At 46.5% G+C, this 17,058-nt stretch overlaps 2 protein-coding genes and 1 long non-coding RNA gene across 10 annotated transcripts in view; 1 reads left to right on the top strand and 2 right to left on the bottom strand.

Moving 5' to 3' along the window:
- LOC128885040 (tyrosine-protein kinase Btk29A) overlaps positions 1-17,058 on the bottom strand; it is a 148,913-nt gene that overhangs the window by 25,382 nt on the left and 106,473 nt on the right. Inside the window, exon 1 of one of the 5 annotated variants that reach the window (XM_054138783.1) lies at positions 15,591-16,227. The exons of the other annotated variants lie outside the window; for them this stretch is intronic. Within the exon in view, the coding sequence (XP_053994758.1) occupies positions 15,591-15,690 (100 nt within the window). The 5' untranslated portion in view covers positions 15,691-16,227. Of the gene's footprint in view, positions 1-15,590; positions 16,228-17,058 lie in introns of those variants that run through there. 5 annotated transcript variants of the gene reach the window in all.
- LOC128885057 (uncharacterized) overlaps positions 1-17,058 on the top strand; it is a 106,282-nt gene that overhangs the window by 25,665 nt on the left and 63,559 nt on the right. For all 4 annotated transcript variants that reach the window (XR_008459538.1, XR_008459539.1, XR_008459536.1 and 1 more), the window contains one exon: positions 4,137-4,215. This is a non-coding gene — a long non-coding RNA (uncharacterized LOC128885057). The remainder of the gene's footprint in view (positions 1-4,136; positions 4,216-17,058) is intronic.
- Positions 6,605-7,860, bottom strand: LOC128885044 (insulin-like growth factor-binding protein complex acid labile subunit). The gene has a single exon (XM_054138788.1). It carries the CDS (start codon positions 7,822-7,824, stop codon positions 6,796-6,798), a length of 1,029 nt encoding a protein of 342 aa, XP_053994763.1. The 5' UTR covers positions 7,825-7,860; the 3' UTR covers positions 6,605-6,795.

Genomic DNA, 17,058 nt, shown 5'->3' with positions numbered 1-17,058 from the left:
TTTCAAAGTTCTTTCATGGACGCGAGATTCTTTCCAAACCCGACTAAAACCAGATTTTGGTATATTCCATGGACGCCAGAGCTTAACTAACATATAACCGGCTAATCTTGCCTGTAACTTGCCTGGAACGTTTATTCAAAATAGAAATACACCGCCGGACTTCGTATTCCATTTTATGCTCCGATATCTGTCTATTTCTATCCGTACCCGTCGATGGCAAATAAACGGTAAGCGCCGATGTCCTCCGAATTTGGAATTCCGTTTTTTTCCTGAAAACGTACGCGTGGGTAGATTGTCGCGTTTGCGAAAGGTAATTAAGGTTGGATCGATCGTTGACGTCGACCGAAACGTTTCGATTCCGTTTATCGAATGCTTCCCAGAAAGTAATTGGTAGGTCGTCTCGTAAGTAATGCCGTTTCCTGACCCCTTTGAATTCGTATTTAGGTGTATCGAAGCTCGTCGGTGTTTACGGCGTTTACCCTTATTCGCGTTTATCGATTCGGTTTCGCGAGTGGGACTCGAAAACGTTTCCGTCGCGCTGCGAACCTTCGGCCTTGGCGTTGAATCGCAACCTGCACCGTTGGCTTTCACCCACCACGGAAAACTGAAATGTCACCGATCGCCGACAACTCGTTTCGCTCGAATTCCAAACGTCCCGACAGGGAATCGTCCGATACTCTACGTAACGGAAGGCTCCTGCCGATTTTCGATACGCGGAATATACAATTGGAGAATCGGTAGCTGTCTAGTCCTACCTCGAACACGTCTGGAAAAAGTGTGCGTACTTGTGGCGCGATCTGCGACTTACCTGAAACAAAAAGGAAAGATCAAGTTAGAGAGACGCAGTTGTTACTATTTAGGTCGTCCCGAAAGTTTCTTTCGCGAGTTGCACTCGATTATTTCATGTGGTCGTATTTTTATAAATAGACAAATATCTAATTTCATAGATATTCATGTTGTAACAGTAACGCAGCAAAATGAATCGTGCACAATTCAGTAACGTAACGTAAAACATAAAATATCGTGCATGTATCACTTATTAATAAAACGAAAGAAACTTTTCGGACAACCTGATACATATGGATACAAATTATCACGGAATCTACATAATTGTGTATTTAATTGAAAAGGGTCTCTAAGTCATATACAACTGTTTAGGTCGTCCTAAAAATTTGTACCACTTATAATTCTGTTACTCAAATTAATACATGAAACATACCGTCAAGTGTTCTAAGAAAAGTTAATGTCTCACAATATTTTCTCACCTATCCGTCATTATACAATTTCAGAAGCATTTGTATTAAATATCGACACAGTCCGTAGCACGAACTTATGGGACGACCTAATACGTTATTCAATTCAACACCGAAATATTTGTATGAAATATTTTGAAATATATTTGCATTCGATCGAAAAAAGTGTTTTTAAAACTGCCTCTTAATCGCGTTAGAAGTAGATCGGCGGTTTAGTGTAAATTCTTTTGCCGGTCGATTCGTTCGAAATTCCTGCAGCTTAGTTGACTGCGCTGCAACGGATTTACTGTGATCTCGATAGACCTCTGTCGACGAAACGATACCAAACAGAAGCTTGCGGAGCAGGTTTTTTCACTCGGCGAGCGGGGATGCTTCGAATCCAGCGACGAGACGAATGTCAATGGGGGGAGGGGAGGGGGGGAGAGGAATAGAAAGTTTAGCGTCGTGATCGGGATAAAAAGCAGGACGCGTGTATTTCGAAGCGTATATCCATAATACCATGGAAATTCTAAGGTGTCCTTTGGTCGCGAGGGGAATACATAGTCCGTGGATCTATTTCGGTCAACCTTGTTTGCGGACCTCTTCGTGAAGTTCTTCGCGGCGAAGGACGGTAACCTCTTACGACATTTGCTCAACTCTGTTTGGTTGCTCGTTGGGAAACGCGGACCGACGATTCGTCAACCGCTACTTCCGATCGACTTCTTACCCTCCTCCGCGTGTTTCCTTTTTATTTGTATGACTAAAAGCAGGACGCGTGACATTTAAAACGCATTCGTGTTTATAACACTACGGAAAGTACCGGTGACTTCGTAAGGTCGTCGATCGAATTCTTTTTCGACGAGTACCATTTCGATTTCGTTCGCCAAGGCTCCGCGACAGGAATTCCAACGAAATTCGCTGGGAACAAAGTAAACGCGTCTGGCTTTCACAATGCGGCACAAACGCAGCCTACGAAAATAGATTTCGATACGCCGACTCATTTCTCGCTTTTACCGCGCGAGAACCGAAACTTTCTAGCGCGTATTAATAACGCTGAAACTCGCCTCTAATTAGCACCCGCTTATCGAGTTGATACATTTCCTGTTCTGCGATTCGAAGCAATTTTTTGAACCGGAGAAAAATTGCGAATACCTCGCGCCTTTTAAACGAATCGGAAAGGTGATTCTCCTCTCGTACGTTTCGGTCGGGAAAATATTTCGATTATACGAATAATCCCTGACATCGGGAGCAATCGATTCTAATGGGAAACGAGCGTAAGGTGTTATACGATTGCGCAACGTCGAAACGCACCAATGGAAAATCGCGGCGGATTTATAGTCGCGCTGCTCGACGCGTTATTCCGTGGAGCACCGTGGCAACCGATCGGACAACGATGTTTTGCAATTTCATTTGCATTCGACTAGCCTTTACAGCGACGTTTCCGGTTAATCGGCCGCCAAAACGCGAGATTATTCGACACGGAACGGTCCAATTAACGCGGCCAATTAATCGAGCAACAAAACGCAAAATCGCCGGTCCGTTTTGCTGGTCCGAATCGTTTCGGTAAATCGCTGCGAGCGCGACAGAGGTCTGTTAGAAGGCTGGGAGCGCGGGTAAATGTAAACGCGACTAGTCTTTGGAAACTCTTCCCAAAAAGGATCGGACACGGCTTCCGATGCCGGCGCTCGAAAAGACAAACGAGCGACGGAGTCGAGCTGCCGCGGATAAAATACAGCGTCGCGGTTCGGCACCCTTTTTCATCAGCGATCGATCATTATGATCGACGCCCCTAATACTACGCCGGGACAGCCAACGACACCCTCGAATATTACTTCTCCTGTAATTTACGGACCCTCGCCGAGGATGGAAATAAGGCTATTCCAGGTTTAAAAGTCCCGACGCTCTTTCGCTGATGAAAGGCCTGTTTGCGTAGCTTTTTTTTATTTCGATTCAAAGTATCGCGCAGACCCTTAACTCTCTCCGAATCACTGGATGGGGGTAAAGTCTTGCTCCAGGATTTCCAGAAGTGCTTCACAGATCGAAATCGCACCGTTGAAAATTCCATTAAATTCCGTTGAATTTAACACAAATTTTTGGGTTGATTCAATGTATCGGAACTTTAGACCGATATCAAAATTAAATACTAAAAATTACAAAAGTATCTATTTACCTGATTAAATAGAGACGATCGTTTGTCTCTGATTGTATGAATAGAAACGATCGTTAAGGGAGTTGCTTCATTGAGTTCGAGGTCACTCTTTAATCCTATCGGTATTCGATAAGCGATCTACTTGTTCCAGAGATCGTGAACTTCACGGTAACGTCATCCAGCCGATAGCCAAGCTTTCCTGGAGCTTCGAGTGTAAAATTGCTTTACGTAATTTGTTCCCTTCAAAAATATCCGAGCGCTATTTTTTTTATCTTTACTACGCTAAAAAAAAATGTACGAATTGTTTCTGATATCAAGGCGCACCTCTTTGCACGAGGCGATTGACGAGGGTGGTCGGTTATTGGAGCAGAGAGGCGAACGGGTTTAGGAAACGGGAGTGGGGAGTTAATCGGTGGGGATACCTGGTCCGATCGCTTACTTATCGCCAGGTAGATGAAGTAATTGTCTAAGGAGAGCGGGAGGGTACAGTGAACTGGAAGGTCCCCGTATATCATTGCGCTCGATTCGATCTACTTAACATTACAACGACAGTTTAAGGTCGATCGGGTACGAGTTTAATCCAGCAAGATGATTTAATCCTGTCGCAATGCGCTATCCTCGCATCCGTCGCGATTGTCGCTCGTTTCCCACGCCGAAGAAATCTCGATCGCATTGAAAATTCACTTTCGCAGATATAAATAACGCGTGCCTTATTAACATACCCTCGTCGCTAATTTGATGCATTTCTCTTTCAGCGTCACGAGAGGGGTTCACGCAACCGGCCAAAGCTTTACTGGAGGTAATCTTTCCACGGCGACAACGACTACGTAACAGGTAACACGAGCTCTGTAAATTCGTACGCACGCGTTTAAACGCGAAAATAATTGAATATAATTCGTATATCGCGTTTGGAAACGGTCATTGGACCTGTCCCGATAGGTTTAGCGTTGAACCAGTCGACACGCTTCGATAAATCAAGTCGAGCCAAGTTTCGTAGACAATCGCCCGGGTAAATAGGCTCGTACACGGAAAGAAAATTGATCGCGAAACACCATTCGGGAACTGGGTCGCGACAAAGTGGTATCGACAAAGGAACACCCTGTATACCGGCTTGTCGATGTTTGCTCGGAAGTGCAATGTTTCTTTTAGAGGCACGGCGACATGACAGGGCAATAAAATGTGAAAAATTACCGTGCAATCTCTGTAACGGATACGTCTAGGTAGCTACAGGGGTTTCCAGCTGGTTGCACGATGATAGATGTACACAGCCAAGAGGTTCCGGGTTAAGTCGGGAGGGGAGGCGAGTCGACCGCGCCGCAAATTAGAAAATAAAGAAGTCCCGGGAAAACAGGCGAAACGAAAGCTGGCCTTTATTTCCCGATTCCTTTTTCCTCCTTGTCCCCTTTGTCCGACAACGAACATTCATCTCGATCCGTGGAATAATAGCATAAAAGGCGAGGGGGAAACCGAGCTCCTTAACCGCTGGCTGTATGCGCGACAAACAGCCGTCTGTTCGAATAATCGCGATTTCTTCCTCGTCCGGGCGACGTTATTGCCATTCAACGACGTTTATCGCGCTCGACAAGACGCGCAACGTCGAGGAAGTCGACGAAACATCGACAATGACGAACGGTAATTCGATGCAGTACTGCTGTTACTCTTGTCGCACTTGCTTGCGTCGAAATTAACATGGCTGTTATGTATCGCACGAAATGTTAGTCGTCGAGGATCGACGTTGCTTTCGTCGACATCGTGTCATCTTCATTTATCTTCTGTTTCTTTGGCAGCGAGTGGCGATCAGTGAGTGGCGATTAGTGATGGGCAAAACCCTATGTTTCGAATAAATCTGAAGTTTTGCCGATACGTTTGTCTCGTTCCCTCTTTTGAACATTTTCCAGAGAAAGAAACGAGACAAACACATTGGCAAACTTCGGATTTATTCGAAACATAGGGTTTTACCCATCTCCCCGATAGTATTAGGGTGGCCGAAAAGTAACGTCATTTCTTTTAATTTCAAACAAATACGTTTTTAACTCCTTAACCTACATGTGAGGATCACAGTCTCGTGTTCGGGCCAAATGTAAACGTTACGGGCATGGGCCGTCGTAACGTGTCGACATCGTGTCATCTTCATTTATTTTCTGTTTCTTTAGCAGCGAGTGGCGATCAGTGATGGGCAAAACCCTATGTTTCGAATAAATCTGAAGTTTGCCGATACGTTTGTCTCGTTCGCTCTTTCGAACATTTTCCAGAGAAAGAAACGAGACAAACACATTGGCAAACTTCGGATTTATTCGAAACATAGGGTTTTACCCATCTCCCCGATAGTATTAGGGTGGCCGAAAAGTAACGTCATTTCTTTTAAATTCAAACAAATACGTTTTTAACTCCTTAACCTACATGTGAGGCTCACAGTCTCGGGCCAAATGTAAACGTTACGGGCATGGGCCGTCGTAACGTGTCGACATCGTGTCATCTTTATTTATTTTCTGTTTCTTTAGCAGCGAGTGGCGATCAGTGATGGGCAACACCCTATGTTTCGAATAAATCTGAAGTTTGCCGATACGTTTGTCTCGTTCCCTCTTTCGAACATTTTCCAGAGAAAGAAACGAGACAAACACATTGGCAAACTTCGGATTTATTCGAAACATAGGGTTTTACCCATCTCCCCGATAGTATTAGGGTGGTCGAAAAGTAACGTCATTTCTTTTAAATTCAAACAAATACGTTTTTAACTCCTTAACCTACATGTGAGGCTCACAGTCTCGGGCCAAATGTAAACGTTACGGGCATGGGCCGTCGCAACGTGTCGACATCGTGTCATCTTTAGCAGGGAACGCGATATTTATTACAAGGACTCGCGTTAGAGGCGTGGGCATTGAATCGGCGCGAGTCTCGCGGTGAAAGTGCGGCTTTTAAGCGCGGCGTTAGAGATACATATATCGTTTCGGAAAGCAGATACTTGTGCGAGAGTCCCGGCATCCAGAGGTCTGGGGACACTTTGAGCTTGATTTACAACGGCGGTTCAATGACGGCACGATCGCGGCACACTCGCGACGCATTCGAATGCGATTCGGTGCTCCTGAACGTGACTGGAACGGTTGAACGTCGGGCCTGCGTTGGGTCGCTCGAAAAGCGGAAAATTATGTTCAAAGCGAGCAGTGGTAAATGGCCACGGCATCGATCACCGAACGAGTTTGAGATTTTAGTGAAACGAAGCGTGCAGGTTTATGCGTGTAAATTTTATTCGTCGTCGCAAGATCTCTTAGTCCTTCCATCGAGAAAATAATGTTAAAGATACAAGAGTGGCGCGCGTTGTACGCCCGCAAGATTTACTCGTGTTGAACGAACGATTATTCGGTAGAGCACTTGTTCGCAATCCACGGAACGCAGTCTCTCACTGTTTCCTTGTTATTACGTATGCAGGTTCGCCAAAAGCGGCAATCCGAAAGCCTTCCTGTCGACGTTAGTCAAGTTATTGTTCGCGAGATTGACGTTCCTCAACGAGACGAGACGAGCGAACGCGCCCGAGTCCACGACACCGATCCTGTTGTTGGACAGATCGAGCTTCTTCAAACTGGTCAGCCCGTCGAACATTGCCGAATCGACGCTGGACAGTTTGTTATCCCTGAGATCCAGCTGCTCCAGTATACCCAAGTCCGCGAAAGCTCCCGGCTCGATGTCTGCGATCTCGTTGTGCTGCAGGTACAACAGCCTCAAGCCGATCAGTCCCTTGAAGTCGGTCCTGGCGACGCCGGACAGTTGGTTCTGTTCCAAAAACAGGCCGTCCAGTTTGTGCAGTCCTCGAAAGGTCCCAGGCCGAACGGATGTCAGCCGATTGTTCTCCAAGTGTAGACGCGTCAGCTCCGTCATCCTAGCAAAACTACCCGCCTCTATGCCGGTGATCTTGTTGTCGTTCAGCCAGAGAAAGAGCAACGACGAAGACAATCCGGAGAAGGAGCCAGCGTCGATCGATTCGACGTCGTTGTGGCCCAGGTACAACCACATCAGGTTCGTCAAGCCTGCGAAAGTGTCCCTTGGGATACCGTTGATCTTGTTAAAAATCAAAGACAACGAGCGCAACTGTTTGAGCTCCGCGAACAGGCTCGCCGATAACGGCACCACGTTGCCGTCCAGGTCCAGTCGCTCCAGCTTATCCAATCCGCGGAAAGACTCTCGCGTCACCACGGAGATTTTGTTCCCCTGCATGAAACTCAGACGCGTAGCAGTCAAGTTCTTGAACGCGTTCTCGCGAATCGCCAGCAGGTCCAAGTCGTCGATCTCGAGCCTGTCCTCCGACTCGTGCTGGATCACGTCCACCAGGACACCCTTGTTATGGCACACCGTGTAACCATTCGCGCGATTGCAGCTCGGCGCCTCCGTCGACGACGCGATCGCCGACAGCGCGAGGATAAACGTCAACGACAGAGGAACTTTCGACATTGCGATCTGATCGCGACTGAGACGCTTAGAAATATACCGCGGCCGTTTATATGGGCTATTTGTTGCACAGCGGTGCAGTCGAGAGATTAGATAGCGGCTATGACCTCCGACACAATTATCGGCTCGAGAGGAACTTGCGTCTCTCGCGAAATCGTGCTTTTCAGCTTACACGTTTCTTATTTCATTACTAAAGATCGGCGTCGTTCACACTTGACATGTTTGATCCCCGCGTCATCTATGTATACAGTCATCTATGTAGTCGGTCCCATAAATATTCGTACTCTCCGTGTTTATTGGAGGAATTTGTCTAAATTAAATGATAGGTTTCCAAATGAAAGAAAATTTTTTTTTTTTATACAAGGTGTTGTCCAAAAATGTTGGAGGTCCTTGGAAGGGGTGATTCGGAGGGTGATTCGAAACAACTTTCTTCTTAGCGAAAACGTTGTCCGAGGCTTCGTTGAGGAGATATTAACAGAAAATCTCGACCAATAATTTTTGATAAGGAAAAAGTTGTTTCAAATCACCCCACGAACCACCCCATCCGAAGAACCTCCAACATTTTTCGGACACTCTGTATATATACAAGTGAAACATTTATTTGAAAACATTGAACCTATTATTTAATTCAGACAACTTCTTTATCAAACATAGTGGGTACGAATATATTAACGAGACCGATCGTAGGCGGCAGGGAGTTAAATAAATTAATTTCCGAAAGTTGAGCGTCGAAGCGTTGAGGGACACCTGCCACTAATTAGGCCCGGTAAATCGAGATTCGATTGTATCGTCGAAAAGTGACTTACTTCGACTCGAACCACCCAAAAAGGAATGCATCGTCGTAAAATCGAAAACGCGACCCTGAACTTGCAACGATCTTCCCTCCTTTGGGGGTGTGTTTTTTCTCCACGGCGACGACCTATTTCTCCCGATAGTTGTCGAGGTTGCCTTGCGCTGTTCCAGGGTAATTAAGTGATCCGAAACAAGGCAAATTATTGGACCGCGCGGAGAGTGGGTCCTTACTGCTCGGACCGTTCGATAAAAGGAAGAAAGGCGGCTGGAATAAATCGGTTCCAGGCCGAGACGGAGAGATTGGCGAAACGGGAAGAAGAAAAGCCTGGCGGGGCGAGGCGGGAGAAAAATAGGGAAATGGAGTGGCAGGAAGGGACGCGAGGCGGAGGAAGTACGTTCTCCGGTGGATGGAAACGAGGGTCGATACTTCCGAGGGAGAAATATCGCCGATAAATTTCCGGTTGTCGTCGATACGTAGATACTCGATCGTGATATTTTCTTGCCGTGACGGTTTCTAATAAAGCACGGGGACGCGAGCATGACTTTCCTGTTTTTAAAGGCGACCATCGATTTTACCCCGTGCACCTCCGATCGCGGAGATATCAAGGGGTTACCTATTCGATTTCTGACAAAACTAACGGAGATAGAGAAAAATGTTACGTACACAAAAAAGGATTCGGTTGTCAACGAGCAGCAACACGAGCTAAATGTAAGTGGTACCGAGACATAGTTGTCCGCACGATTGATATTCGAGGTCTGGCCCAGTCCGTGCGGCGCGGCAATTACATTTCAAATTCGAGACTTTGTCGTCCGTGACATCTTTTTGAGGCGCGATGTCGCGTCGCCGATCCGTTCAACGATGCCAGGTACGTCGTGAACGATTTTCAAGGCTGCGGCGTCCCTACCACCGAGAAACTTTCTAAGGTATCGGTGAAAACCCAAGAAGAGCGATTCTCCTCTTGCCGCGGCGAGGTCATCGAACGACGCCGCGCGTTCCGTTCGCTCGTTTCGCCCGATGCAGATGCTCTCCGCGTCGCGACGAAAAGATCTGGATCGCAGTGACTCGGTCTGCCGGACTGATTCACGCGGATATCATTAAGATGAAAATTTGGGACTCGAGAAACCCACGACCACTTGCTCGATTAGAATACAGGCCTGTAATGGTCGACAGAAAGTAAAACGAGAAAGAAGAGTCCTTTTTAATCAAAGAATACTCGAGCAAATGGTAAGCAAGATTCGAGTGCTGCGTGACGATGCATCCTCGTCTTTATCGCGTTTCAATTATATCTATTGGAAAAAATACCAAACGAGGACCAATTATCCGTACCATAATTGCGAGCTACTCGTGAAACAAGATTTCGTAACCAAAGATTCCTCATAATTCTCTTCGGATTCTTACCATATTCCGATGGAACTAATAATTAATAGATAATCACGATGCAATTTTCCAGAAACTTCCTTCCTTAGCTGTTAGATCCGTAAAAAAAAAAAAAAAAAAAAAAAAAAAACACGAAACGAGTTAGAAACGAGCGTAACTTCGTTTAAATTCATTCGGCGGTCGGCGAGACGCGTGAATAACGAGATCGCGCGACCTCGAGTACGCTTCGTGTTCGATTCGCGTATTTTCGAGTGCGAAGGGCACGCGATAAACGTGCGCGAACGCGAATCGGCCTTGCGAGTATCGTTTAGAACGCGAGGCCGTGCAGCCTGTTTGTTATCTACCTGCAGAAGCGACAGATGTTCGAGCGCGCGACAAAGAGTTTATTTTGTTCCTTCGTGGCGAGCTCGCGGATCATCCTTAATGGTTTCGCGTCATCGAATATCGATATTAACGCTGTTTGTGCAATCGAACTTGAGCTATTATTTATCGCGATCGAGTCTATCCGAAGTCTAAAAAGTGTACAAATGCGGGTGACATAGGAAGCCTTTAATTCAGCCAGCATCGGTATCTCTTATCGTCGGTATAAATTATCCACGAAACAATCGTAGGAAGCGACCTTGTCGTCTTGAAAGAGACCTCGGCAATACCTACAAAACCTTGCCAAAGTAATTTCCGACACCTGCGTATAATCGTTCAGGTGTTCCATAGTCTCGACACCTTCGACTCTGACGCACTCGGAGACGGATGATACCGATACACAACGATCGTGGACCATCCATTCGACAAGACTTCTGCTTCGAACAAGCATTCTGCTTACGTTTATTCATATTTCAGAGGACAGCTTTTCTAGAGACTTTAGCTGATCGCGAGACCTTTCAGAATCGATTTTTTTTTTTTCTAGAATATTCGCTAGACCGGAATTCCCATTTCGAGTCGTTTCTTCGTTTCCGTCAAAAAATTCCGCGGTTACGCGCAAGGGCAGACTCGTTGCGAGAAATCCTCGGGCGAAGAAGTGAAAGCTCGGTTGCTCGAGGCGCGAGAAGAAGAGGAGGCATTTCTCGAGGAGGAACGTTCGACGTCTAGCGAGCCGATCGTGGAATTACTTCCGTGTGGCCGATTGCGAAATCCTCGCAATCGCAACACCGCCGAGATTGTTTCAACGATGACGGAATCGCGTAGATTTATGAGCCTTACTTTTGCAACAAACTATTCCAATCGTTCGCCGCGTACCGAATGGCTTTGGATTCATTTTATTCGTATAATCTTGACCATGGCAGCAATTGAACGGTACTGCGTCGAAATAAGCAACTCTGTCGGGACCGGTGAGTTGCTTGTTTCGAGGGAGGCATGCTATTCGGCTTGACTTTGCTCTCGAGCGTGGCAAAAGGGAAACCCGTAGATAAAACAAGGGGTTCAACAAAACGATCGCTCGGGTGTTGTTCTTTGGAGAGGGACTAGTAAAATCGAATTCTTTTTTAACCGACTTCGAAAAGGAGGCTGTTACTCAATTCGACATGTATATATTTTTTTTTCGGACCTCTCACTCGACGGCTTCCAATAAAAAGTTGCTTATTTCGAGACAATACCGTATCGCTTAGGCGCGATATGTTCGACCTACGAGGTCGGTATAAAATCGAACCGTCACGCGAATGTCAGACTCGATGATCGCCGCGCCGTATACGTCCATCGAGGAGTAATTGTTGCGCGTGTGCAATTTGTTCCAACGAGCCTCGTCCTATTTTAGCTATCGAGCGACTCGCTTTTTATTAACGTTAACTATCCTAGCGGTGTTCCATTAAATGCGGAAACTTCACCGAGAGATTCCGTCGCTCCGCGACCACGATAATTAGAGAACATTGCTGGTAAATTAATACCTCGCGCGCGTACCGATTCGCGCATCAAGAACTTCGCTAAGAATACCGTTGCAGCCGTGTTAGAAATTCAGCATTCCGTTTTATCCGTTGCGTTGCGTTACATCGACTCCGTTACACCGACCGTGCTCTTCCTTTGAACTGTTCAACGCGCAAAACATCTCACGCCCGCGTTCCCTAGCTCGAAGGTTCGGGAAATCGCGAACGACTTGAAAGCCAGGGAAAACTTCCCTTGGAACGAAAACGTTTAGTCGAAGGGACTCGATTTTTATTCCTTCGGACGAAACGAAACAGACGTGTAAAACAAATTGGCGATCCTCGAGCACGTTTTACTACTGCGTCTTTGTGACAACGTTCGAGAGGAATTTTTTTTTCACGAGGAGGATGAACGATAAAGGAGTTTTTCTATAAAATAAAAATAAAAAAAAATAAAAAGAAAGCTGTCCCCTGGATCTTCGCTGCGAGAGTTTCTCTATAAAAACGATGGAACCATAAAGAATCATTTCTGCGAAGAAAGTTTCCGGATAAAAGAAGCGGAGGATCGTTTTTGTCGGAGCGTCCGCTTGCAAGGAAGTAGCCGACCCGTGCGAAATTGATCCTCTCTGTTTTATTTTTGTACGAAACACGGGTTTACGCAGGCTTGGGCGAAAACCGCAGGATCTTAACATTCTTAACCCTTCTTCGATCGAATGCAAAATCGTAACCAACACCTGTTACGCGGTTTCGTAACACCGAGAACAAACGTCGGAAGATCACCGACGTTTTCGATTGCAATTTTCCTCGAAATTGGCCGGGGCAGGGTACTTTCCGAAAAATCATTCGCGCAGAACGAAAATAGCCCATGGTCGAACCTTGTTCGTTCTGCTACGAGCATTTTTTTTTTTTTCAAACTAATTCAGAGCGATCGACCCGAAATGGGGAAAGTTGATCGGGCTGCGGAATTAATAAAACGCTCGCGTAGCAACCTGTACTATCGTCCGCGATCCAAATTACGGCCAGGTGTAGCTATACCTCGAGTCTGTTCGAATATATCGCGAAACGAATTAATTTCATCGATGCAAGCTTTATTTTTGGGACGCGGAAAGACGAAATCGAAACTAATTGCTCGAGAGTAGCATTATTGCGTCGATTCCCAGAGTGAAACTGGTGAATATTTCTATGAAGTTAAAACCACATCTCGAAACTATGGAAAAGTAGATAATTTAACATTCGTCGTAGTATTCGATATTTTATCTTCGACCAGATATACGAATCCTATTCGGATCTATTTTCTTTATCGTCTCACCTGTAGAATTAATGTATTTAATTCCTTAATGAGAAGGATTTTCAAAGCATTTCTATTTCTAAGCATTTCTATTTCTAAGCATTTCGAGCGTTTTGCTATAATTAATATATGCTTCGTCGGTGTATTTTTCTATTTGAACGACCGAGTGACCGCAGGGTCGATATAGGTGACGAATAACTCGTCGCTCGCGATCGAGTCGAAGCACATTCTAAATTTTAGAATCGCCCTGTACGCGATCGTCGAAAAAGCGTGATCCGTCAGGTCGTATCTGACCTGTCGATCTACGGTTTTAGGACGTTTACACGGACGATTTGCTATCTGAAATCTACACTCGCCACGCGTTCGATTTGTCGATTCTAAAACGCATCGAGCCGCGTGAAATCGCGGCGAGTTGAAAGCCGTATCGTACGATGCAATTGCGATCTTGACATTAGGCGTGGCAGGAACGTTGCGATTCTCCTCTCCCGGAGGAGCACGATCGCGCGGCGGTAAAGGTCTCTTCGTTTCGCCGTGTTTTCAAGTCGTGGAAATTACTGGGTCGCGCGATCGGTTCGTTGGGACTTTAATGGCGCTTTTGCGATGCAGGATCGCGCTTAATTGGCTGCTCAAGGCCACTTTCCCCATTCTGGATGCGAAATTGTGGCGAGACGATGGGAATACTTCAAATGGGAAGGAGTGGGGAATTCTTAACCAAGCGAAAAATACTAGCCAGGAATAAGACGTTGGAGAGTATTCGCGAACGATAAATAGGATTTTACCTAGCTTTGTTGCTAATGGTCGACGATTACGGTAAACTAACGTTACGGCAAGTACTTGTTACGTTGTCGTTCAGGTGTAACGCGGAGAAGAACGAAAGTGACTTCTCAATCGCTCGCAATTACCTCGCCTGACATTAGGCGTCGAAGGAAGAAAATACTCGGCTATTCTTATGAAACGGATACCGCTCGATCGTGCACCGACTGTTCTGTGCTAACCTTTTGCATTTTGCGCAAGCGATATTTCAATATGAATACAATTGCGCGCGTCGAGCGGATGCTTTCCCCTCGGTTCGACCGAAAAAGGCGAAACACGCCGAGAGACGGCCGCGGTTCGTTCGCTTTTTCATTAATTTATTCATTTATTTCGATAACGAACGAGTCGAGACCCGATTCCATTACGCGGCACTCGCTCGAATTTAGTCAGATCTTTGTTCCTGTCAATTTTCAAAATGTTAACGCGAAACGGTCCGTTGATATCGAATAACGCGGTCGACTTTACTGAAACTCGCACTCGATAAAACGAATCGAAACGATCGAATGTAAAATGATCGACGCGAGACATCTGACCAATGGATGTTTATGTCCAAGGACACGCGATTTTCCACCGTGTACGTAATTAAATTATAGTATGTTGTAATTAATACACCAGAGGAAATCAGATTTCAAGCAACAACGCTGTTAGTGGCGACATACGTTTGACCTTTCACGACTCTTTTATCCGGACGCTTATCACGGCGCGCTATCGCGTTGCAGCCAATAATCAATGCTGCCAAATCAGATGCATTTTAATCGTTTCATTGTGCGGTAGCAGCTGCCGATAAGAGTAACGTTGCGACGATTTGGCCGCGATTCTGGTTGCAACTTCGCGGGAACGACATCATCGGCTTTCTCTGTATCAAAATTCAGGCGGCTCGGTAGACCGAAGACTCGTAAAAATGAAGTAAGCAAGTTTCGGCATAGAAACTCGCGATACATTCGAGAGAACGAGGACAGCAGGACAAGTTATCGTTATTGTTTCTCCTCCCGTTCCCACTTCCGAGCCGGAAGTCACCGATCGATCTCAGGAATAGAATTCTTCTCTCCGGAGAGATTATACGCTATACTTTTTTCCTTTTTATTTAAAAAAGAAGCCTGTTTACCTATTATTTACCTATTAAAGAACTGCGTGTAAGCTCGTAACGTACAACGTAAGAATTCTTCTCTCTTCTTTGTCCGCTCGAGCATACGTTACGAGTTTACACGCAGTTCTTTAATAGGTAAATGATAGGTAAACAGGCTCGTTTTTTAAATAAAAAGGAAAAAAGTATAGCGTATAATTTTCAGACGTACAGTGTTCGATCGCCGATAAGTTTCAAATATTCTGGAACGAACGAGTGTACAAACGGACCGCGATAAGGTACGAAAATAATCGTGGTCGTTACTTGTACGTATAAACATTTCATAATCGCGCTACAATCGCCGCGCGTTACGTCCACGTGAAAAAAATACAAAATCACGCTCGAAAGAGGCACGAAGGCACAGGAAACGTTACATGAAAGCCAGGATGCGGTTTGCCGATGAACGGATCAACGATGCGAAAAATGATCTCGAGACGCGCACAGGAAACGGAGCTCGAGTGTCGCGGTTTACAACGCGTCGATTCTTATTCGTTTTGTTCGTTTATTTGTACGTTCGAAACCTACCGGAATTGGCGTGGCCATGTCCAGCGGTGCTGTTGGTCGCGGAATGAACGGCGTTCGTCGCCGCGTTCGCGACGTGCTTCAATGCACTTATCACCATCATATCTTCTATCACAGTAGGATCACCGTTATCACAGGATCGTAGCTGGCCACCCAGGCACTCGCGACTCGGCGTAACGCGGCTCAAACTCCGAATTGTCCGAACGTCGACATGGCGAATACCCTCTGTATCATCTTAAACGATAGTTTCGACTCGCGAACCCGCGCGAAAACCAACGAACGAAAGAGAAACTCGAGTCGGATTCCGGACTGTCCGACGATCGACTATTTACGCTTCCAAAGGTGCACATCAACGCTCGAAATCCTACTCGATGCAAGGAATACCGCAAAGCGTCGTAGGAGCGTTGCTCTACATTTCTGAACGATCCCCGGAAACTTGTAATCCAGCACGTCGACAGCCTTCGCCGAAAACACGGACTCGTCGAGCGTGAAAATGTCGATCGGCTCGTAAAAAGCGTCTCGAGAAAGAAGGAACGGAACGCACACCGATCGTGGCTGTCGTCTAGGCGCGACTAAGTAGTTCCAGCACGCGTAGAGATCGCGAAAGGCAGTCGCCAGTCAGCCAGTCAGCCAGGTTTGCCCCTCTTCTTCTTCCTCGGCCTTCTTCGGAGTTTCACCTTCACGGAAGTCTTGGCTCTCGCGAGCGAGACTCGCGTGTAGGTGTCGAACACCGCCGGATCCACTCTATTTCTTCACCAGAGGGGGATGACCTGGAAGCGTTACGCCTATGGCTTCGCGATAATCGAATAGTTAGGCCTCGCCGACTCGCCCGCGCCGTTTCGACTAGGGATGGCGTGAAAAATCACCGACGATGATTATTCGCGGTGATCACACAATCACGATCGCGCTCGCGATTAAATTTCGATCACGATCGCGATCCGGAAGATGGCGTTTCAAAAGCGGTTCGTGTTAATTGTTATCGTTAGGGTCTCGCTGTCTTCCCTTAGCGGAAATTCAAGAAGCTACGAATGAGTCAAATTTAAATTTTAGTAAAATTATATCAACATTGCCTTTAGAGTCAAAACAAGAACACGAAACGTAGGGTACGGGATTGCGTCGCGTAGGTAAAGCGATCGACTGTGGATCCGAGGATCGTGGCTTCGAATCCCCGTGCCTTATTTTTCGTTTAGACTCCTACATATGGGGGCTCGTCCGGGATGGGGGGTTACAGCGGCAGAGGACCGGCCAGTGACGATGAGTCACGATGAACAACAATGCCACGCGAAGGACGGTGGAGCGGGCAACAATGAGGCGTCGAGAGAGAACAACGTTCCAGAAAGAGAGAGGGGAGTACACTCGCGAAAGAGGGTGCGGCGCGCACTGTTGTGACGCGAAACCCGAGAGAGAAAGAGAGAGGGGAGTACACTCGCGAAAGAGGGTGCGGCGCGCACTGTTGTTGAGACGCGAAACC

The sequence above is a fragment of the Hylaeus volcanicus genome, chromosome 2, assembly GCF_026283585.1.
Source record: "Hylaeus volcanicus isolate JK05 chromosome 2, UHH_iyHylVolc1.0_haploid, whole genome shotgun sequence".
Lineage (NCBI taxonomy): Eukaryota > Metazoa > Arthropoda > Insecta > Hymenoptera > Colletidae > Hylaeus > Hylaeus volcanicus.
This window is presented reverse-complemented; position numbering and strand designations above follow the sequence as displayed.

Excerpts from the sequence above, each read along its gene's own strand:
- LOC128885044 (XM_054138788.1), bottom strand. The coding sequence starts at position 7,824 with ATGTCGAAAGTTCCTCTGTCGTTGACGTTTATCCTCGCGCTGTCGGCG.